The 24,240-nt window shown below is 39.8% G+C and overlaps 2 protein-coding genes across 2 annotated transcripts; both read right to left on the reverse strand.

The window, feature by feature from the left end:
* Window positions 1-287: 287 nt before the first annotated feature.
* slc7a7 (solute carrier family 7 member 7) lies at window positions 288-9,242 on the reverse strand (the record flags this gene model as incomplete). The annotated part of the gene is made up of 9 exons (XM_079257534.1): window positions 288-397; window positions 1,775-1,958; window positions 2,041-2,190; window positions 2,301-2,397; window positions 2,523-2,626; window positions 2,715-2,838; window positions 3,845-3,989; window positions 4,163-4,288; window positions 8,750-9,242. 9 exons carry the CDS (start codon window positions 9,240-9,242, stop codon window positions 324-326), a joined length of 1,497 nt encoding a protein of 498 aa, XP_079113660.1. The 3' UTR covers window positions 288-323.
* Window positions 9,243-16,390: 7,148 nt separating this feature from the next.
* LOC306769214 (uncharacterized protein) lies at window positions 16,391-21,775 on the reverse strand (the record flags this gene model as incomplete). The annotated part of the gene is made up of 3 exons (XM_079257780.1): window positions 16,391-16,612; window positions 16,718-20,037; window positions 21,700-21,775. 3 exons carry the CDS (start codon window positions 21,773-21,775, stop codon window positions 16,391-16,393), a joined length of 3,618 nt encoding a protein of 1,205 aa, XP_079113906.1.
* Between the last annotated feature and the right edge of the window lie 2,465 nt (window positions 21,776-24,240).

Consider the following 24,240-nt stretch of genomic DNA (forward strand, 5'->3'; position numbering starts at 1 on the left):
TCAAAATTGCCCATTTGTACAATTTAACAATTTGCAGCCTTCAAGTAAAATCAGAAAAATATTTAATGTATATCATTTCACACAAGATACTTAGTGTATTAAATAATTCTCTTAAAACCTGTACAGTTGTGTAATAGAAATGACTGTTGACTTCTTCAGGAGGGCATCTTCATGTTGTCCCTGAAGTCATAGTCAGAGTAAAACTTTTGCCAACAATCCACAAAATTCCTGATTAAGCGGGTCAGAAAGTTGGATCCAGCTTCGTTCAGGCTTTAGGCTTCATGAGGCATCAGTCTCTTGCAGGATGGGAAAGCTAAGCTTCCTTACTCTGCTTTGTTGACGTCCATCTCCGTCAGAACGGAGAAGCAAACCTTCTGAATCAGCACACCACATTTAGCTGAAAGAAGCAGATTTAGACGGATGGTTATAACAGCTGCTTAAGCCATATTCTTCAGCTCAATTACAAATCAATAACATCCTCGTCAAAATTCACATAAAGTAGTTTTCTGTTAGTAAATGACTACAATGTTGTATTTACACCAATAATCATTAAATACATTTAAAAATAGACATGAAACAAAAGACTTTAATGATATCACCAAGTTGCAACAATAATGTTAAAATTGAACATTAAGTATATTACAAAGACAAAATGAGATTTATATGAGATATATTCATACACTGAATACTATGTATATTCTCAGTACTTTTGAAACTGATCTCAATAAACGTGTCAAGAAAGTTCAAATAGACAATACTTGAAGTGAAAAAGAGAAAAATCAGAATAGGTGTAATCGGACATCTCACCGACTAAACTTGCACCGATAAAAAGGAAATACTCTGCCACACAGTGATGTTTTCACCATGAACTCTTCATCAGACAAAGAAAACCTGGAGCCTCAGCCCTTCCACGTATCCCCAAACATCATACTACGAACCAGGTGAAAAATGCATAGTTTATTTAAATTAATTAAACAAGATGCATTATTTAGACTGCTAATTTTCTTTCTCTCTCTCTCTCTCTCTCTCTCTCTCTCTCTATATATATATATATATATATATATATATATCTTTTTTTTTTTTTTTTTTACCAAATAGAAAAATCAGTGCTCATCATCCCAGGATCTAATCATCTAAGATCTTTTTTCAGAACAATTTACTTTGTTCTGTTGAAAAATATTTTTGTTGTTTTTTTCATTAATTAATGTTTATTTAAAAAGTTTACAGCCTCCCTGCCTCATACTAGACACCCCTGTTATCTTTGATAGACAATATCACCAAAAGCATCAGAAAACTCGGGGAAATCTGTTCTCAAAGGACAATGAAGAAAAGCAGAAGTTAGCCTGAGGTTCTCAGACAGCACCACCATGAATGTGGCATGAATGAATAGTGTCAAGCACTTTGGGGGCCTTGAAAAGTGCTACGCATACATCATTAACATCATTGTTTAGCTGAACAAATAATTGCAAAACTGACCTGCCTTATGATAAGACCTGCCACACACTTAAAATATTAGACAAGCTATGAACCAAAGAATACAATAAAGGAGGTCCAGAACTGCTGAGGAGCTGTAGACCTTTTTCAGTGATATCAACATTTGGATTGTTTTCATTTTTCCCATTTTAAACTAAACATAGTGGATTAAATAATGTGGAAACCACTGCCCTTTGGTTTGATGTCTTTTTTTGTAAATTATTCACAGCGCTTCATTAAAAAGTTGAATGACCACTTCATATCTTTTTAACATGGACACAGAATCCTGCATTAGTCTTACCAATGAAGCTGCGTAGCCACAGCGGTCTCTTGCTGGCCGGCGTGTAGCAGCAGAGGAAATAAACAGGAACTCCTGACAGGGCGATGCCGATGCCAATCAGAGAGTTGATGGTGTCACTGTAAAGAGGCACCACCACCAGGAAGATGGTGAGGAGGCAGAAAATGATGGGGTAGATCAGACTGAGCTGCAAAAGGAAGAGAGAAAGATAATGAAATGATAGAATCTTCTGAAAGGCAAAAGATTCAGAGTTTTGAATTTCTAATTACCTTCAGCGGTCTTTCTCTGTCTGGCTGCTTCCAGCGCAAATACAACTGGCCAAGAATAGACAGACCAACGAAGAACCAGTAGCTGAAGCTGTAGTAGTTGATCAACCTAAAAACGTCTTCCACACACAGGTATATGAGAGCCATGAAGCCCTGGAGAAAAGAGTAAAAAGCAGAGGAAGTGAGACTAAAAACTGCAGGGATGGATGGCAACTAAATGACACTACTCAGACAGAAGAAAAGGAGATGAGGGGTTGACTGACATTGAAGAGCAATGCAGGGATGGGAGTGTAGCGGTGGACATGGATCATGCACAGGAAGTCAGGCAGATGGCCCTCCCTGGACCCCACGAAGAACAGCCTTTTGAGACACGAAAATCAAGCATTCACGATGGAACTTGCTAACACAGGATCATGAATTGAATTTTAATGATGCAGGGATCAAGTGTACTGGCATAATAATAAAAAAAAAGCCGAGCTACTTACCTGGAAGCAGCCACGATGGAGGCGTTGAGCCCTCCAAAACAAGAAAGAGCGACGGCAAGAGGAATGGTCCAGTTCATCACTCCAAACACCTGATCTGCAAACGTCTGCAGAGAAAAGAAAATGGGATTTTAAAGCAAAAGTTGCACTTGTTGAATACATATGTGAACTAAGGTGCGGATAAAAGGAGCTTACCACAGCCACAGCATCACTGTCTAAGATGGAGTTCATGGGTAGGATGGTGTAGTAAGCCACGTTGGTTAGGATGTAGATCACTGTTACAATGGGCATGGAGATAGCGATGGCCAGAGGCAGATTCCTGCAGTTTACAAAAGCAAACAGCAGAGGGCGCAGAGGAGATGAGATACAGACTCTGGGTCAAGATCACATCACCTCTGTTGGCGAGAGGAAGATATGGATCAGGATGAGGTGCAGTTGTTTGTCACCCAATCTGCCTGTGAACTTTGGGAGAGGCTTGTGATTCGATCTCATGTGTAGTCTCATTTCATTAGATCAGTGTTTGGCTGTGTGGATGAATGCCAAGGCGTCACACACACACACGCACAGGCACACAAATACTCCTGTACTTTCTCTTGCTCACTCTTAGAGAGATTGCATCTACTTTGTTTGTGCTTTTCTATTTTCTATTGAGCAGTTTGTTTCTTATTATTTGATATTTAATAAATAAAGCACACTGGCTTTTTAAGATTAATCCTCAAGTGCTGCAGGTGCTTCATACCAGATAACATCATTTGCAAGCATATGTGAAGGTGAAATTTAAGCTCCATGCTCCAAAATTGAGACTACTATTTCATCAGCATGGTTTGGAGGCTCTTGTGCCTTGATGCCTTTCAAAAACTGGTCCACATTTCCAGTAAGTGTCAATGCGTTGCATCTTTTTTTTTCTATACAGAAGCATTAAAATCTTTCCCCATAACCCTTTGAACCCAGATGTATCATATCTGATACAAACCGTCTCAGACCTTTTTCTAAATTAGGTGTGTTTTCAGTGACCATAATTCTATTTCTGATTATTTTTAATAGAAAAATGTATGCTTTATTTAATTTTTGTATGTTTAAATTAGTTTTTAGGGTGTGTAGTTAAATTCATGAAAACTTTTAATCCTAAAACAAAAAAAAAGATTAACTTATTCTGCTTGCAATATGTGGTTATTTAACACTATTGGTTCAGCTGCTGGAGTACAAGATATGAGGTGGATTATCAAGTGAGGTATCACTCTACACACTGCATCTACTATCTGATGTCATTCATATTAATCGGAAAGGAAACAACTTCTATCATGTCACCTCTCTGCTCTGCTCACCTCTCAGGGTTTTTTATCTCTTCTGTGACGAAGTTGAGAGTGTCCCATCCAGAGTAGGAAAACAGAGCTGAGTACAGAGCCAGAGCGAGGTCTCCGGGATCTTTAGAGGAGCCATCAAACATGCCCTCAAAGTTATGAGTGTAACCTGGAAAACATCGGTGTTGTTATTATACATAATCAAAGTAACTCAACTGACGTTCATATACAGAGTGATTTCAAGTCTGAGCCAACAGGACATGTGGTGAATAAGGGTCTTCCTCTGAGCATGGACGTGTACAGTTTAAGGTCTAGAAGGTGAGTTAGTGATTGCTTGAGCACCTTGTCCGATCTTAACCAGGCCAGTGATGATGACGGCGATGAGAGCAATGACCTTGGCATAGGTGAAGAAGTCCTGAACTCTGGTGCCCCACTTCACATAGGCGCAGTTCACAAAGGTCAGCAAACCTGTGGGGCAACAGACCAAAGAAGCATGTGCTGCTTAACACAGACTCTGAGAAACAAATCGGTCAACAATTTCAGTAGTGACATTTGCCCTGTAAACTCGGTGCGTGTCTGCATGTTTCCATGAGGCTGATTTGAGGAAATGTTGCTGCTGACTCAAGCAGACTGGGCTGTTGTTTGCTGGACGAGGAAACAGCTGAGACCAGCACATACAAGCTAATATGCACACGCACTGTTTTAAAAGCTTGGGATGAATATTCAGAAAGTACCACTGATAAAAATGAGCAGATTTCAGCTTACAGTACTACTGCTCCCCAAACTGATGATAAGAAAAGTGGTTTAAGGTGCAGCTTCTTCACATATTGTCCTTCACCTTGAGCATGGTCGCTGTTCTTTGAAAACATGTTGTTCTTGTTCCTGTGTCTTATCATCCTCTGGTTTCTTATCAGCACACAATCCCTCCAAGTTAATCAAGGTAGAGCAGCACAGATGATGAGATGGAACTCAAAGTTTCACATCAAGCGTTTTTTTCTAGTAGTGTTCAGTATTGTTTCATTTCTATGAAACCTCCCTCCCGTTAGGAGTATTTCTTGTTGCGTAAGGCATTCTCCTGACTCCCAAAGCCGGATGAAGATGTGCTGCAGCAGTTCACCTACAAACAAGCTGAATGGACAGATTTTTCTATATCTCCAGTGTTGAACTCTAAATACCTAAGATGCTTCCAGTGAAATTATGAATCACAACACTATCATCTTACATTTATTGGACAGTTGAAGGATCATAACAGAGCTGAGCCCAACAGGACGTCCAGTTTAACACAACAGAAAACAACGTCTTTGACAGAGGCGACCGGTGATGGAGAGTGAGGCTTTGCCACTCAGAGGCAGAGCTGCGTTGTGTTGAGAGTGAAAGTTTAGGTGTGGGAGGAGAAAGACCAGGTTTAACAATGAAAGTCCTAGAGCCCAGCACATTTGGCTTTTCTTACGTCCCCAAAGGACAGCAAAATGGTTAGATTAGTTTTGAGCTAAAATCCCATATCAGGTGTGAACAGACACACCTAAACTGTGGAATGAGCTTCCTTCACACATTAGACAGGCCTCCACTATATCTGCTGTTTGATCTGCACTGAAGACCCGTTTGTTTAAGCTGGCTTTCTTCACAATAAGTTGTTTTTAGATCTGATTTTATTTTGATTGTTTTAATTTAATTGCTTTTTTTAAAAATTGTTTTTAAATGTCTGAAATCTTTTTTTAAGTTGTCCTAATGAATGTTATTTAGTCTGGGGTTTTTTTTAACCCCCAACAATGTGACACTTTGGTCAACATTGTTGTTTTTAAAGTGCCTTAAAAATAAAGTTGTATTGTATTGTATTGTATTGTATTGTATTGTATTGTATTGTATTGTATTGTATTGTATTGTATTGTATTGTTCTATGAATGAGCCAATTACTTGTGCAAAACTGAAATGTAACTAATGCAGCTTTGCCTTTACCTGACTTAATGGGTGTGTTGTTTCCTGAAGGACTGCAAGCCAAAACATTACAGCATCCTAACATTTGTAGATATTCATCTTTGTGAAATGGTTTGTATTATCATTGTCAAGTGGGATTTCTTGCATCCATAGTATTCCATGGTTCTTGCTTCTCACACGCCAAACTTTAGTGAGTTTTTTGTGATAACTTTAAAACAAATTATTTATAAATTTTCAACTATTTGTAATTGTTTTCAACAATAGAGCTTATTACAAGGAGACATTACTGGTCCGTTTACTAGAATGACATGTTCGAAATACACTATTTGTCAAAAGTTTCTACACACTCTCCCATCAAAACCAATAGGAAAGCGTGTCCAAACTTTTGACTGGTTGTGTACATGTCCTAAAGACAGGTGAAACAAAACTGAAAGTCTCATGGTCATTGATTAAATTATCAGGAAAGTGTTTTGCAATCAATTTACATGAATAAAAGGGCTTTTTGTAGTGTGATGTCAGAGAGAGCAAAGCTTCTCCATGGAGAAGTTATGCAGAGATGAGCAGGCTACATATGGGTATCCTTTCACATTTTCACTGCATGTAATCTAAACCGCAGACTATGAGATGCCTGAATGTTTGGCCATTATTTTGAGGAAAATTATTCATCAACTTCCCTATGTTATTTTCAAAAAACACACAATCTGGTGGTGTTGTGACCACAACTTGTTGTGAAAGCGCTTTTCTGTGTCCACAAAAGTCCCAAGGAAGGCAATTATTTCTAATTTGAAAGCAGGCTATGTGTACAATATGCAACAGATGTTCGAACTCAAACCATTTATGAGTGATCCAAAATAAAGGGTACGTGACATTTGTGAAAAATGGTCAAAAACTTAAAGGCCATTTGTGATCACTGAAACAATACGGTGTGTTTTATAAGCTCCTTCTGGTCTGTACTCAGGGGAAAAGTTCTGATCTGAGGGTCTGAGTGGGTCTGTGTCAGACACTCAGTCAAGCACTTGACGCATGTCAAACTTTAATCTGGCAGGTAATAGCACATTTACAAATGCAAGGCAGCCAATTGTAGGTCATTAAGTTGTTCATTTCAATCCACTCAACTTTTTGGCTGTCCTCTGGGTATGGTAGCAGGAGTAAGAAAACGTCGGGTTCAAATACTCCTTCATTTATCCCATTCAACAAACTAGTGCAAACCTCTGCCAAGGCCTTCAAAAAGTTCCTGGATCCAAACAGGGATCCAGATCACCACCAAAATTAAATCAATTCTTCCTTTTCACCTTTCCAACAACTCATGAAAATGTGATAAAATTCCATCAATAACTTTTTGAGTCATGTTGAACACAAACAAACAAACAGAAAAACAGACAAACAGATCAGTGCTGGTAAAAAAAAAAACACTATAATTCTCTTTAAAAGAAAAACATAGTTCCACAATTATTTACAGCTGCAAGTTTGATTATACTTAGCTAGTTGTTTAAACTATGAATAATATGAATAAATACACTACCAGTCAAAAGTTTGGACACACTTTCCCATCAAAACTAATGGGAAAAAAAGTGTGTCCAAACTTTTGACTAGCAGTGTATGTTGACAAGAGGTGTGACTGTGCAGCCTGCAACAACTTCTTTCTCTTCTATAGACTTTTCTTTCCTTTGTTTATTACAAACTGAAGTAACATCATAACATACTAAAATGATATAGGCTCTCTGAGTAACACTGTTATAATATCTTATGTTATATATCTTAGTGTGAGTATGGTTGGATTCTGATTACAGTGTGGTCATTTTTCCTAAGTGTTTAGGAAAAGATTGTGGAATGATTGGAGGTCAGTTTTCTTTACTATTTGACCAGAATCCATAATCTGTAGTGAAATTTATGCTCACTGACAGCATCACATATAAACTGATAACATTTTGTCATGGAAATCCCAGCATGGCTTCAGAATCACATTACTCTTTATATTCCTTTATGTTTTCTTCGACAGGCACCACATATCAGGTTTTCACCAATGAAAACATTAGCATGTCTACAACCTTTTTTGAATCTCCACTAAAACAAGTTAACACATTTCTCAGACCTAGTTTTTACCTTCTTATCACTATTTTTTTCAATGAGCCCATCAGTGAGAGGAAGTAGGTTTAGTTTTATGGTTTACTCATGTGCTGAGCTGTCAGTGCTGTTTCAGACTCTCAGGTCAGAGTCTTCCTGTAGTAAGGTCTTTACCTCAAAGTTATCTAGCCTCCTCTAAGCATTGCTTATCAGAGCATGCCGTATGTGTGTATGTGCTTGCATTTAAAATGTGTGTTCACACATGCATTCCTTTCAGGTTTGTGGGTGGATGAATGAGTAAAACTAAATGCAAATGAACACAATACAGATATAATTTATTCTGCACATCAGGGCTTATCTGAAAAGCATTACTTCAATGAGACCTGGATGTGTTTGGTTTTGTTGTCTTGGTGTCTGGTTGCCTGAGTGTTGGTATTTCTTTGCCTTTTAAATGGGTTGTTCTTTCAGTGAATTTATTGTTATTTTGATTAATAAGGTTAGTCACCTTTCTGTGCTGTCTCCTAATTACAGTGATCTCAATAATCTGGCTGTTTCTATACAAAGACGTTACCTCTGCAGTTTTGTTGCTTCATTCAGACAAAAAAAAAAAAAAAAGCTGTAACTCCGCGTGTGACAAGTATTTCTAAATTATTTCTAAAAATTTCTCAAATTGAGCTAAAAGACTTTTCTCCATCACTCTTCCTAAGTTAGATTTTAGACTGGATCAGTTCCTCTTATGTATTGTGTCAGCAGGAATTTCCACTGCAGGCCTGCTGACTGCAGCTGTACAGTCACCACTTTTCACTTCTCCAGTCTCAAAGCTCACGTGCTTTGTCTCAGATGTGCATCTGTGATGATAATATACACTGACCATTCAGGAATTGACCCGCAACATTAACATTCAAACACACTCTCCAGATGCATACTTACATATACAAGCAGCAGCCAGCAGCCTGTTGGCCAGGTATGGAGCTATACACGTAGGGAAGATTGGCTGCACCATGTAGTTGGAGAATGTGATCGCTATGACGGCCTGGCTTGTCGGCTCGATGATCAGCAAGGACGTCCACAAACGGATGAAGGCCAGGAAACCCCCAAAAGCCTCCAGGATGTAGGCGTAGGAAGCCCCGGATTTGGTGATGGTGGTCCCTAGCTCAGCATAGCACAGAGCTCCAAATACAGAAAAGATGCCTCCAATGGTCCACACCACAAGAGAGAGACCATAGGAAGCACTATGGATGAGGACACCCTTGGGTGAGACGAAGATCCCAGAGCCAATCATGTTCCCCACAATCAGGCAGACCCCGTTCAAGAGGGAAATCTCCTTCTTTAGCTTCATGGACTCCTGCGAGCTTCCAGACTTGATAGATGGTGGGCTCCCATTGGTCTCCTCATGAGTGGGAGCAGGACTGCAGGATGTCATTGTTCAAGTTTCACTCTTTATTAACTAGAAAAAAAGTTCCCAGGTGGGATTCAGTCACAAGTGAAGACTTTCTCGCCTTGATGTGAAGCCGAAGATTAAAAAATTCCCCTCCTTTTTATCTGTGCTTATCTACCGCCATCTGTGAAGACAACACACAAGGTCATGTCAGGGACGCTGTTACTATAGAGACAGATTTGTCCCAGCATTCATGCAACAAATACTTATGTTGTTTCAATCCCGCTCATAGCTAGTCAAACAAAAAACATATTTACATGCCACAGGTGCTAACCAAGGAACAAACATGCAAAATAACATCTTATAACACTTGTGTGGACACTGTTGGGTTTGACAGCAGTTTTGTGGATTGCAGAGCCATTAGGCCACACAGTAAATGGCCTTTTAAGGTTGAGTGTATTTACAGAGAGATGGGGAGAGGAGCAAACATGCCTGAAAACACCAGCTCCTCATTAGTAACCACAAGCTAAGGAAGAAAAACTGACCAAGACTCACTTTTTGCCTCAAAGCTACCCACATATGCGTCTACAAACATGCACAGTTTAAGAGTGTCAGCAGTGTGCGATCACATGTTTGCCAAAGTTCATTATCTTCATCAGACCAGAGTTTGATGGCGAGACAGGCATGGTCTTTCAAATTTCCACATAAGTGACTACATTAAGTTAGTGAGAGAAAAGGCTCAGACAGATCGGCTTAAATTTAATTGATTATAAAGTATACGTTTTGAAAAAAAAAATTACGTTTTGAATTAGAAAAACAGCACTTCATTGTGGCTGCAATTATGTCACTTTTTAAAAAAACCTTTTCATCGTGAATATGCCAAATTTCATCTTGATGTCATTTGTTAAACAAAGATACAATTTCATCCAATAATAGAATGGTGACGTAGCCTGCAGGGAAATGGTGTTCTGAGACACAGAGTCACTGAGAAAACAGAGAAAAATGACGTGCAAATTGATCTAAAGATACTAAACAGAAGACCCTAAGTAAACAACCCATTAAACAAAATACTTGGAAGACTCCAGATCATTACACCTGATGCGATAACTTGATATCAGCGTGCACAAAGACACGTTCTTCACTCTAGATTTGAAAAGAAACTGAGACTGAAAATTCAGATTTCAGTCTCTCTGAGGAGAAAATTCTCCTCAGAGGAGAAAGTAACGAGGCTGAGCAGTTCGTACCTTGAGACAATAGTGGAGCAGCAGTATGTGGCTTCTTTAAAGGTTTCACTGCAAATAAGGACAGTAGATTGAATGCCCGTGCATGAGCATGTGCCAGGGACATAAAGGGTGAGGCTCTTACAGAAACAGAGTGTAAGGTCCAAAAGCTGCTGATAAGTAGCTCTGCTTGAGTTATTCAAGGTTACATCCTGGATTCCAAAAACTTTTCTTTATTTGATCAATAATGACACTATTTAGTTTAAAATATGTATCATATTGTCTTACTTACATATATTATTCTCATAATAAGAAAATTAAATAATAATAATAATAATAATAATAATAATAATAATAATAATAATAATAATAAAACATTTTTATTCCTATGGGCAAATTACAATAAAGATAGAAATTTACAATAAATGGACATCTGACAATGAACCTTAGTCACTTGGTTGCAGGATGTTCAGTTTCTATCAAACTGAATTCCTCAAGAAAACTTTTCTGAATCATTTAATCATAAAATGACATGAATTCATTAATTTCTTCCATGATCTCAGTTGAACTGTGATAAAAAAATAAAAAAAAAACAAACAAACAAAAAAACTAACTAGGAACACGTGTTATGCCATAGCAAGTTAATAAATGATTGGCTAAATTGAGTCTTTGTTGTAAACCAGCATCCTATCAGCGGTTGTCACTACTCCAGTCAATAGTAAAGCCTTAACACAGAAGAGTGGAGCAGCTGTTGCAGGGAGACTCACCCTCTCCAGGCGCCCTTCAACCACTTCTGGTGTCCAGAAAAACTGTTGCAGTCTTTATACTGGTTAAAAAAATACAGCATAATTCCATATATATACACGCGGCTTTTCTCTGTTCTTCCTCTCTGTTAAGGTCAATAACAAGCCCCCTTCCTGCGTGTTTCCTCTTGTTTTGACTTCGTGTTCCACCTCCTCAGCTGATGCACTTGTGGCTTTTATGTACTTCTGGTTTGCAACGCTTTACCTCCAAGGAAACGAGTCAGATCAAAGGAAGACACCGTAACTATGGAGTGTCTTCTGTGTGGGTTTCGGTTCATCGTTAAAATGTCGTAACTAAATTATCTCGCACATCCAGCAGCTTTTTAATCTTTGTTTGAGGAACTGGGCTGTTAACCGGATTTTTCTGGGAAAGATTTAGCGAAAGGCAAAGCAGCAAAAGGGCCTCTTGTTCAGATGTTTTTATCGTGCAAATATTAGTAGAGAGATTTCTAAATAAAAGACATTTATACAATGATTTTCACGGATATAACCTAAATTTGGTCTTATATATTTCTCCAAAACCACCACAGATGACTTTTCCATCGTAATACGGTTGTCATAGAATGAAGTGCATTATCATTGGCGATATTATCAAATAATTATTCGGTTAATGATGGATTACAAAACAGTTTGTTTATTAAATAGGTGACAAATAATATGCACGTCAATATATAGGCCTAAAAGAAAACCTATGTGTTGTAACTTTTAATTCACGTGTTTCATGGTTTGGTGGCTCATACTATCCTTGGACCATGACTCCCTCTTGTGGATTTGAAGAGTATGTACACCACACACGTAATGTAGTTATTAGTTTTTCTCAGACGCTTTGGTACTTCTCACAGCAATATTACATTATTACAACTGTCAGTGCAAACTCCAAAACAACTAGTTTTTTCTACACATCTGAATTGCCTTTCTCATTGCATTGATCAAATTGGAAATGCTACATGTAGCATTTCCAATTTTTTTTTGTTTTTTAAAAAAATATTATTTGCTTTGATCATATCAGTCAAAATTAATTTTACAGCTGCAGAATAGTCAATCCCCATAAAACTAACAGTCCTCATTTTATTGCTTGATTCATCACATAGGCTACAAAAGAGTTAAACTAGTTATGAAAATGTCCTGCCATATAAATATAACATTTTTAACAGGAGTGATTTATAGTAATATGTTCATTGATACAGCAAAATATGCATACTGTTATAGCAGTATGCTGTTTATAGTTGTATTACAGGGTTGATACTTTAAGTGTGTTGAAGTGACTGATGTGTGTTTTCTCTTTCATAATGCTGTGAGTAAATCGCTACAAGATGGCAAAAAGTTCTGTGATGGACTGGCGACCTGTCCAGGGTGCACTGTGCCTCTCGTCTAGTGATTGCTGGGATAGGTTCCAGCATCCCCTGTGACCCTTAATTGGACTAAGTGGTTCAGAAAATGAATGAATGAATTAATGAATTAATGAATGGGAAAAATTGTATGAAGTAAAATGTAAATCAAATAAATGTAACTTTACTGTGGTTTTCAAGTGGCTGTACATCCTGTCTTGGGCATTTTCAAGTTGTGTCCCCAAGATCAGACTGTTTTGTATTCAAAAACACTCTCAGATCAGGCTGCTACAAGAAAAACACAACAAAGCCATTTGAGTACATTGTTAGTTACTTAATGGTGACAGGACTTTTTTATTTTAAAGGCTATGACGGTTTCATTTACTTAAATACTTGCTTTTGAAGAATAAGCTATCTATTTTTAGCAAGTGACACATTTTTGCAGGTTATCCACTAGGACAGTGTTTCTTAATTCCAATCCTCAGGACCCCCTGTTTTAGACACATTCATCTTCCAAAGCACCTGAGTCAGAATATTGAACTTCCTTGTCAAGTTCTTTGCAGCCTGTTAATCAGCCCTTTATTTCATTCAGGTGTAGATAGATAGATAGATAGATAGATAGATAGATAGATAGATAGATAGATAGATAGATAGATAGATAGATAGATAGATAGATAGATAGATAGATAGATAGATAGATAGATAGATAGACAGACAGACAGACGGATAGAATATATTTCAGTGTCAAGAAATTGTCTCTCATATGCTTGTCTAAGCTGCAATAAAAGAAGGCAATATGTAAAATTTATATTCTTGTTTTGTTTGGTTTGGTTTGTCCTCTCGTCATTGGAAACATTAATGTTTGAACTAAATTATATTTTTACCTTGTTTTGTTAACATGGTCTATTTAATGTTCTCAAGAGACAGTTTAAGATAAATACCACTTTCAATAAAACTTGAAGGGTTCATTGTTTATCTATTATATTTATTTATTTTTTTATTAGATCATTATTTGCAAGTACAAATATAAGTTATTTCTGTAAAACCTTAGCTAATTCCTGAAATCAAGAGCTTTTCATTTGCAAGTTTTCTGTTATTTTGTATCCTAGAGATAAAACTTGGTAAACTTGTTTTATAAAACAAAACTGAGTGAACAATGCATTTTCCTTCAAACAAAGTCACCTCTTAAAGAAAAAAAGAAATAAGTAAAAAAAAGATCACTAAATTCACACAAAATGATTATATTACATGACATGAGGAAAACAAATGAGATCTTATAGAAAAAAATCATCAATAAGCACAATGTTTTTGTGTTTTGTCTGACTTTGGGACCTTTTGAAATCCATGACAAAGCAAAAATAGAGGAACTTTCTTCTTTCACTTTCTTTCAGTATTTTTATGATAACTGAAGATTAAGGAAAAAAAAGTCTGATCAACTCTTGCAAAAATCATAAAATATTTTATTTATCACATGTTGTTTTTTTTCCACCAAAATACTTTCCTGTGTAATTTTTTTACTAATTAAAAATGTGTTTTTAGACAAGTCATTTTACTTTTATGTAGACAGAAAAAAGATTAAATGAGAACTAATATTATATTTATTCACACGGGTCTTTATAAAAGACTCGACTTCCAGATGAACATTGATAGATAACAACTAACTCACATCTTTAGAAGTAACTAATGTAAGGGTGTGCTTATGACACTCATGAATTAGCCTACAGCTTTGATCAAATAAATTAATGACCAGGGGGTGATTTGCAACTTCCATTTTCCCATCAGGCAAATATTTATCATTTAATAGGTGGATAAAGGTGGATAATTAGTGTTTCTAAACACTATTCAAAACATTTTACAAAACATGATAAATGTTGATGGGAAGGTGGATAATGTTTATTGATGAGCTATAAAAGGGTTACACCATCTCACACACACCTGAGGAATTTTTACATTAATTTTACCTCCCAGCTTTTCTGTAATGCTGAGAACTACTAAAATGACTTTTCTCTCTTTGTTTTTTGATTGAGACGTGTCTCTTGTCAGTCATGAACACATGTGGACAAACTTCTCACACATGGCTCCTTTCACTCCTTTTGTCCTGTTCTCTGCCCCCGGCCATTCTTCTCCATAGTTACCGGTCGTCATGGTTCCTGGAACCCCCATAGGATAAAAACTGGGGGGATTAAAGTCGGCCATTTTGGGGACAGCTGGACCAGGTTGGTCCCCGTTGCCCCCTGTCCTGCTTCCAGTCACTCTGGGGGGAAGAGGGGTAGCATTGTGTGAGGATTAGAGCTTCCTGTGTGTCAGCTCATTACATGGGGTGGAAAGGGGGTGTTGGAGGGGGGCGTAGGGGTGAGGGGGTGATGGGGTAAGCAGAGAGAGTGAGGGAGAGAAATGAAAGAGAAAATGAAAGAGACTGCGTATGAAAGAGAGAATGACAGAGAGAGGAGGGAGGGAGGTGGCAGCCTCTACAGCTGCACCCTCAATCACACTCATACAGGCTCTGATTATCCTTTTCACACACACATACACAGTGCTGGGGAACTGAAACATATTAAAAGACACCAAGGGCATAAAAGACAGAATTAGGAGACAGCCAGCCCAGCTCCTCAGACAAAGGACCCCCCTCCCCAATCCAGACACACAGAGAACTGGAACAAACAAGAGAAAACTGACCAAGAGTGTGCATACAGGCGTGCACAGAATTAAGAGTCATGCATGCAGAATGCTTAAACAGATAAATGAACAGAGACACCATCTTAAACCAGACAAAAAAAAGGAAAAAAAAAAACAAAACAGATGGGCAACAAACAGGTCTCCTCTTCCCATTTCCATTGTTTTATTTATTTTTATACATCACATGGGAAGCGTGGGAACGCATTCTGTCATTGCTACAAAGAAAGGAGGGGTTTACAAAGAGAAGGCAAAGCATACAAATACTAAACTGAGCAAAGCAGGAATGCAGCGAGTGCAGACAAACTGTGTAGGGGCAGAGCACTCTCGAGTGCTTTCAGAGAGCAGGGATTGGGTGTAAAGTGGGTGGACTGTAACGGACGGGGGTTCATCTTTGCTGCATGTTAAACAGCGCAGATAGCACCAACATGGATGAGGAAAACATTCACAATCAACATTACATATAAGGTCACATGCTGGTAGAAAGGTTTACAGCTGTTAGTATGGGACTGTTCACAAATGTACCCATCATCTACCAAAACCATTATTATTATTATTTTTATCAACAGCATCACAGGTGTAATCATTACTGGGGTGGGTCTGTTTCAGTAGATGTTTTTCAGCAGCGCAGAACCCAAAACAGCTAACAGTGCAACTCAGCACATCTGAAACATGCATTCAGCAGCATTTCATTTTAAAAGAAAGGAAAGAAGATAGTAACAATAAAAAAAAAAACATCAAATATAACCGCAACTCATATGTACTAACATTGGCCATTACAAACACGGCCTGTTTTGGTATGGAGTTCATTCAGTAAACTTCTTGACACTCCTCAATAAAAAAAAACAAAAATATCAGTTTATGCTCATCTGACATCATACAGCATGCGCTGAAGTCGCAGAAGAGCACAACCAATTCATTCTAATCATGACTACGTTGTAAAGTGTATAGGATAAGGCCTCAATGTAGTCTTAGAAATACAAAAATAAACAGCAAAAATACTACATTCACAAATTTCCTGTAATGGCACTACAGTATAAACTAGAACTATCTGCATAATACAAAATTGAACTATGAAATAGAGTTAAAGATTCTACAAAACAAATTTCATTCTATAAAAAAAAAATACATTCCCTTGTCAGGATTCTTTAAAAACTGAGTGAAACCATTCAAGAACTTTCCATCGTCTCAGTTGCCACATCAGGACCAACACTGGCTGGGAGAGGATCTGAACCGTCAGCTTTTTCAGGTGCCAATCCCTGCTTTTCGTCTTGTTCTCCAGAGTTCTTACTGGCTAAATGTGAACTTGGATCATCCGCAGAGTCATTTTCATTGGTTTGAGCCTTGCTGGGGGTGTTGGTCAACACTTCAGGGTGAGTCTTCATATGTCCCTAAAAAACAATATCAAATTATACTCAAGTGTGTAAGCATGAAATCTGACAACATTCAACAAACTTCAGCTTCTATACTTTCATGTAATACTACCAAACTCTTACCTTGAGTCCACTTCGGCTGGCATATGCCTTTCCACAGTGGGAGCAACTGTAGGGTTTGTCTGGGCGAGAAGGCTGAGTGAAGGATGGAGGTGCAGGTTTTGCTGCAGGGGGCTCGCCGTCCTCACACGGCTTGTCTGGCACAGAGTCTTTCTCCGGCTCTGGATCAGACGCAATTAAAGGCTCTCTGGGTGTGATGCTTTCAATGTTTCCTTTACCATAGGTGGCATCTCTCCCCGTTGACTCAGACGGTCCAGCCTCCTCTACTCCTGCAATAGCTCCGGGGCTGGCAGGAGGAGTTAGCGCACGTACGGGATTTTCACCTGGGGGAGTTGCATTACTACTGGGGCTAACTGTGGTCTCATTTGTAGAGTTGGTTTCATTATTGCTCACGTCACTATCTGGCATGTATTTCTTTGCAACAGGTTTTGAAACACAGAGGGAGAGAGGGATATCATCAGCTTCTGATTCTTCCTTATTTGCAACCAAAAGAGAGCCAGCTAATGGGGCTTTGAAGGGACTTCTGCTGCCTAGATCAACATTGGTTTCCTCCTTGGAGTATGCAGAGCTGTTCATGGGGCTTTTATCAGCTGGGGTGTTGTCTCCCAGACGCAGGGGGTTCTCCGCTCCTGCTGAGGGGGGATTAGAGGTCAGAGGTGGACTAACACTGGGTGTTGACCCCTCAGATTCTTCAGTCTTCACAGAATCTGCATCATTAGCTGTGGATTGTTTGAAAGTGGACCCTAAATTAAGCGCATCCACTGGAGATTTGGAGCCTGTTGTTAAGGCCAGGGGAAGAAGTTGTGCTTTAGATGGGGAGTCTAAAGATTCTTTTTCATTATCATCATAGACTGCACTTTCTCGGTCTGTAACATCTTCAGGTGGCATCCCCTCATCAGGTGGTATCTGGCCTCCTAAGTGCAAGCGTATGTGGTGCTGAAGAACCAAGGCATTAGTGAACTTGCGTGGGCATAGTGGGCAGGAGTTCATGGCACGGGCGTTGGGTGGTCTACCACGATGAGTTGCCAAGTGGGCCCTAAGGCTGCCCTTTGTGGAGAAGGAACGGCCACAAAGCTTACAAGGGAAGGGACGCTCTCCCAGATGTGTTGCTTGGTGCAAACGAAGAGCTCTGGGGCAGCTGAGCACACGCAGACACACTCCACACTGATTAGATGCCTGGGCAGTGGGGAGAGATGGGGTTGTCATGGTAGTTGTAGTGCTTGAACCTGCGACTCCTTGGTTGGTCGCATTGGTACAAGGACTAAGTCCAAGAGCTGCCAACATTTCCCTTCGATAGGAGCTGGAGTTAGTGGTCAGGTCATGAGCATCTCCATTGGCCTCAGCAGGAGATTGTGAGGAAGTGGAGGGAGAAGGGGCAGATGCGGAGGAGGCCCCCCCTTGTGGCTGCTTTTCCAGCTTCTGAACCAGCCGCTGCAACTTGGATGTATCAGAGGTCTGTGTAGAAGTGGTGGGGGAGGATGCAGAGGGAGAAGAGGTGGATGGTTTGGGGAATGGTGGGAAAGGAAAGGGCAATTGATGAGGTGAAGTGAGGTGGGAAGTGGATGGATGGCCTGGGGACCGGAGAAGTGCAAGATGGTGAGGTGTAGCACCACCAGGAAAGAGAATCTTGGGCAGATGGGCCAACTGAGAGTATGGGGAAGTAGTGTGGAGGGGAGTGTGAGGTGGAGTGTTTTCATCAAAACGTTGCTGCTTTGCTCCTTTAAACTGATTGGAAGAGGAAGATGGAGATGAAGAAGGCAATGCAGTGCTGGACGCGCTAGCAGCTGCTGCTGACGCTCTGTTCAGCTGGAGCAAAGAATGAGCTGTGGACAGAAGAGCCATGTCCACTGAGGGGGGCAGAGGTAGTGAGGTAGGTGAGGGCCGAGCAGATGAACCAGACAGCAATCCTAAAGCCATGCTCTCTGTCATCCCAGGCACACTTCCTTTTACCCCATTATATGTCTCGTCATCATCAGCCCGCCGTTTTCGTCTTCTGTGAATGGTCCCTGGAGCAGACCCGCTTTGTGTTTGTTCTGACAATGCAGGTGGCAGCAGAGAAAGGGACAGCTCTGGGTTCTGCTCTCTGTGTCGTAGGAAATGAGCTTTGAGGTTCCCTCTGGTCGTAAAACGGCTCAAGCACACTGGACACTGGTAGGGCCTTTCACCCGTATGTGACCTCAGATGAATCTGGAGTGAAGAATCGCTGCTTAGTACTTTCCCACAGAATCGGCAGACATGCTGAGGGCGTCCTGATGATGAGGCAGAGGTAAGAGCAGAGCTGGACTGGAGGTCCTGTGGATGGCTGGTGGCAGGAAGGGGAGGAGTTGGGAAACTAATGCCATTACTGTGACCAAATGTAGAGGTGTTGGATGATTTCTCATGGAGGTAGCGTGGCGGCAGGCCCAAGGACAAGGAAAGAGGATGCAAGGCGGCAACAGAAGAATTTATAGTGGATGAAAGAGCAGATGAAGAGGATGATGATATTGAGGTGGAAGCTAAGGAAGAGGCAACTCTGCTGCCATTAACAACTGAAGTGCCTGATTTAGAGACGGCAGATGGGGAGAATAATGAAGAGGGAAGTCCAGTCAAAAGTGATGAGGCTGTAGTTACTGTGGTGGCGGCAACAGGGTGTGTTGGAGAAGATGACACCGCTCTTGTGGACTTCTGGTTGTTATTTGTACCACTACCCTGTGCATTGTTATCTTGACCAAAGAAAGCACCTCCAAGTCGAAGGACATGTCGGCAGATCTCTTCTGTTATCTGCATCTGGTGGATTTGCCGCTGCTGAAGAACCCTTAGCTCCTCTAAGAGCACTGCCAAAGTTGGAGGAACTTGGATCTGTCCCTGCTCTCCTGGTGAAGTGGAGGCCTGTTGCTGACCTGGACTCGAGCTGTCCCTGTGAGGCTGCTGAGAGGAGGAGGAGGAGGAAGAAGAGGAGGAGGTAGTGGTGGTGGCAGAGCTGCCCATGGGTGGAGAGGTCATGGTGGAGTTTCCTTGGTGGGGCAGGCTGTTAGAACCAGAGGTTTGACCCAAAAGGGGAGGTGAGTGAGTCTGGGAAGACAAGGATGGGTGAGGAAAGTCTGGGGAGAGGGAAGAGTGGGTATTGGGAAGGGATGTGGTGAAGGGAGCAATGTGGCTGGGCCAATGAGGAGGAGGTGAGTTCTCACTGGGCAAAGAGGGCGCGTGGAGCCCTCCAGGGGATGGGCGAGGGGCCAGAGGCGGCTGGCAATCCTGCAAAGAGGTGGGTGATGAGGAGGAGGATCCTGATGAGGTCACGTCTGAGCCCAGAGATGTTGATGGTGATTTTAAGCTCAGCTGGTCTTCTGAAGAATGACAGAAAGAGACGTTTTTTAAAAAACAACACTAAAACCATTATGTTTACTTGTTGAGGCAAAATTGTGCAATATCCACTGGTCTAGTTGTGTAAATCAATAAAAACTTCACTTTTAACTATAAAAAGTACTTATCTAAGTGATTCCAGTTGTTTTGACTTTTAGGTAGCAAACGTTGATGCATACCATAAGTTACAGCTTCAAAAGAAATGCCTGCGAGGAAATGGCCTTGAACAAGCAAATAAACAAGTGGAAGAAACTCCACAGTCTTTGTAGTGTCTTGTCTCAATCGGTGCTCTACGGAGCAAAACTTCTCAAACATCTTGCACACACAAAAAAGCTTACAGACCACCTTACTGCTATGGCAACACATTTCAGAGGACAATGGGCATCACCAAGACAACCCATAACCCCTCTTAACCCACCCCCTCCCGGCTGCAGTTACGTCTTTCATCTCCTCATTCACCCTCCCCCCTTACGTCACAGTGGAGGTCAAGGGTCAGGCCATGCTAAGGGTTCTGGGTACTGTCCACACACTCTGATTGGTCAACTAATCTGACCTGTGCCGCCCAAGGGTCAAATTCTTTCAGAATCTTGAGCACAGAGTGAGAAAGAGTAAAAAGAAAAAGAAGGGGGAGGGTAACAACAATAGAGAGACAAACTAACTACTCCCTCCTGGAGAGGTATAGTGATGGAATGAAAGACTGTACCTCAGCGAAATTCTTTTCCCTTGATTTAGAAACAAACCTGTGCCTTCAGGAAACACATAAATCAATCTACCCTTCCAGTCTTATTGTAAGAGATTACCTGGAGAAGCTTCTGTGTGGACTTTAGGCTACAGCTTATCATACTGTTAAGGTAGTATTAAAAAAGAAACTTTTTCTCATCCCCCTCAAAATCTCCTATACTGTCAAGAGGACTGAGGAGTGAGAAAGAAAGGAGGGGGGCAGGGAGGGGGGTATTGTGAGGGTGGAAAATGGGGGGAAGAGGGGTGCATAAGGAAGAAAAGTATAGATGAACAGCAAAAGAAAACAAAAGAGGGGTGGAAGATTAATCTTTACCAAAAACACTGCCTTCCCTTCCCTTCCCCCCACTAGTGCACCTTATTGTTAACAATTAGGAGAGTGCTCCACACTCATAAAGTCCGCCAGCAGTCATAGCTAAGCAGCCTGTTGGTTTCCAGGAGGATGGTCATCCCATTCAAATAGCCACAGATGTGTTTGTTAATCTTGCTCTATTCACATCACAAGAACAAGTTTATTGGCACTGAGCAAAGTGCTTCATGGTTCCATTTAGTGGGGCCCACTGCTCTACATGACAAGATTTCTTTGTTTAGCTGATAAATTAAGATCTGAAATTATTTTTTTTAATTTGTTAAGTCAAGTACATTAGTTGGAATGTGACCACAAAGTTACAGAAATTAAATAAGAGTAACTCATAATTAATAAAATATCAAAAGTTCTGCGATGATAGCCACAAGTTTCTTTAAAGTTTTTGTTGATCAAAAAGCATTTCCAAACAAAAACAACTTGTTACGATGTGGTAGCTATTAAGCTTTTCTCCAATAGAAAAAAAACAAAACACAAAAAAAAAACAAAAAAACAAAACAAAACAAAAAAAAACAATTAAACATGGTTAGAAGTGTTTTCTTACCGTGAGATAGCAGCCTCGGGCCCCCAGGATCCGCATTAACGAGATGCTGGGGTCTTTTCTGTTTCCGGCGTGACATGATTCACGGCGAGTCAGAGAGAGAGGGGGGCATCAGTCGCTTGAATGGCACCAGGCACGTTTCTTTTTGCGGACTTGAACGAGTTCCTGGGAACATCCAAACTTAAAATGTAATGCAGTTCCTTGAGTAAAAGCTGAAGGAAAAAAAATCAGATGAGTAAGGGCAGTTTTGGAAGCGCGGCCTTTCATGGAGGAAAGTACAAAAAGAGTTGGTGTTTGGAAATCCGCCTGGCAGCACCGTGTCATATGGAGCTGCGGTGTGTGTGGCTGTTTTCTAAAGTCTCTGCCCCCCCACCACAAAAAAAAAAAACTTGTCCAATTTGTGCCCCTCCTCTCCCACTGCTGCTGCGCTGCATGCATATACAGGGAATACGCACATACACACCGTACACACACCCCACTCTCACACGCACAAAACCACTCCTTGTTCTATGATATTTGCATTTCAATGGCGTGTAACACACAGCCTCCCTGGGTCTCTTTCCTCTCAGTATTATTTTTCTTTACACACTTGCACAGAAGCTATAAACTTTAAATAAAACATGACAACAGCGTCAAAGCCGATGGGTGTCTATAAACAAATTTAAGAAGACGTATTGACTTTTTTTTCTTCCCCCTCTTAAGATGAATGTTTTGATAACAAAATTGCACGACAACAGGTAATAATAATAAAAAATAAAATAAATAAATAGAAACAGTTAAATAAACAGACACGTGACACCCGCAAACCTGTCCAGTCCTGAGCATCATAAGCAGATAATGAAATAATGGGTGATTGCATGGCAGGTGATTTGTATATATATATATATATATATGTATGTATATATATATATATATATATATATATATATATATATATATATATATATATATATATATATATATATATATATATATAGTATGAAGTTGTAATTCCAAAGGACTGTACAGACAGAATCACTACCCTTTGATTTCGATAGGGCTAATTATCAAGAGCAGTGTGTGCAAGTGGGACCACATCCATTCCACATGCATGCATGTAGTAATTCTCAAAAAAGAAGAAAAAAAAAAGCATCTTACACTGGAGCTCTATTTAAAAGGCAGAGAATAGATAGGAATCATTGACAATGGCAAGCTGGACACAGTTGAGTGAGCATCTCCCCTCTCTCACTATGAACCCCCGGATCCGCTGCTGCACAGCACAATGCCCCTCTTTCACCCCCTGCCTTTACTCTCGTACCATGTGGAGAGACGGATAAAAGCAAGAGAGAGAGAGGACGTGGGAGGAGGTGGTGGAGGTGCCATTTCTAAGGTGTCCCACATTATACATACGCTGTATAGTCGGCCAACTCAGAGACTATAGGTAAAATTCGTATTATTTTTCAGAGGAATTACTCCAGTGTGAAGAGTTTAGTTGGTCAGGATCAAGTCAAGCGAAAGAAAAAAATGTGGGTGTGAAGTCAAACTTCAAAGTGCAATAACCTGTGGAGAAAATTGTGCATTACTAAAGTGAAAAAGCAACAAGTCATAAATCATTCTTAATAAGCAAATTCTAAAGGTGAGGTGCTAATTGAGTTATTACTGATTTTTAATAGCTATTCATGACTGGCTATTGGGATTAATTTTCTTACTGACATGAGACTGCTACATTTAATGCATTTACACACGTAAAATAGCTCCAAATGTGTGAAAACAGACATACCAACAAACATCTGAGTTTTACATTCTGTGTACAGTTTGGTGTTGTTGTTTTTCATCAAAGACATCATCATGGACCTGTGATTCCATCAACAATCGTCCATATTCAGTGCAAACAAAGAAAAATCCTAATTAAACCATAACAAGTGCAACTTTTGACCCAGGGAAATTTTTTTTAGGTTTATTCGTAAATAGTCCTTATAAAATAAAATAAATCCAATCATACCATCACAAGAACACCCCAGAAAAAACAACTTGTTGCTCCAAGATGCAATAAAATGATAAAATTACACAAAAAACCCCCAAAAACAAACAAACAAACAAACAAAAAAAAAAAAACCCAACACTAACAACATATATTGTTTCGAAATTAAATTATCATACGCTGTATATATTTGTAACATAGTAGGTTAGATTCGGTTCATTATTATCAACCTTTCAAGATAATAGGGCAAATGCATCCAGGTGTTGTCCACAACTGGAGTTTCATAAGGTTAATGTTATGCTCAAATGATCACATTTATTGATTGATTTATTAGGAAACAAAAATACTTATGACATATATGCATAAAAATAATAATTTATTCATAATAATCACAAACATGTTTGGAAGCAAAACAACCAAACAAAACGAAGCCTTGGTGAATCAGACACAACAAAATGGGTTAGTTCATAGCCAAAAGCCCTGATAGTTAATGTGGGTATTTTAGTGTATTCACACATTTGGAAGAGTTTTTATGTTTTATTTTGTTTTATATTTTGCCACCATTTTGTTTTAAGCATGATTTG

This window comes from Telmatherina bonti (genome assembly GCF_933228915.1).
Source record: "Telmatherina bonti genome assembly, chromosome: 18".
NCBI lineage: Eukaryota > Metazoa > Chordata > Actinopteri > Atheriniformes > Telmatherinidae > Telmatherina > Telmatherina bonti.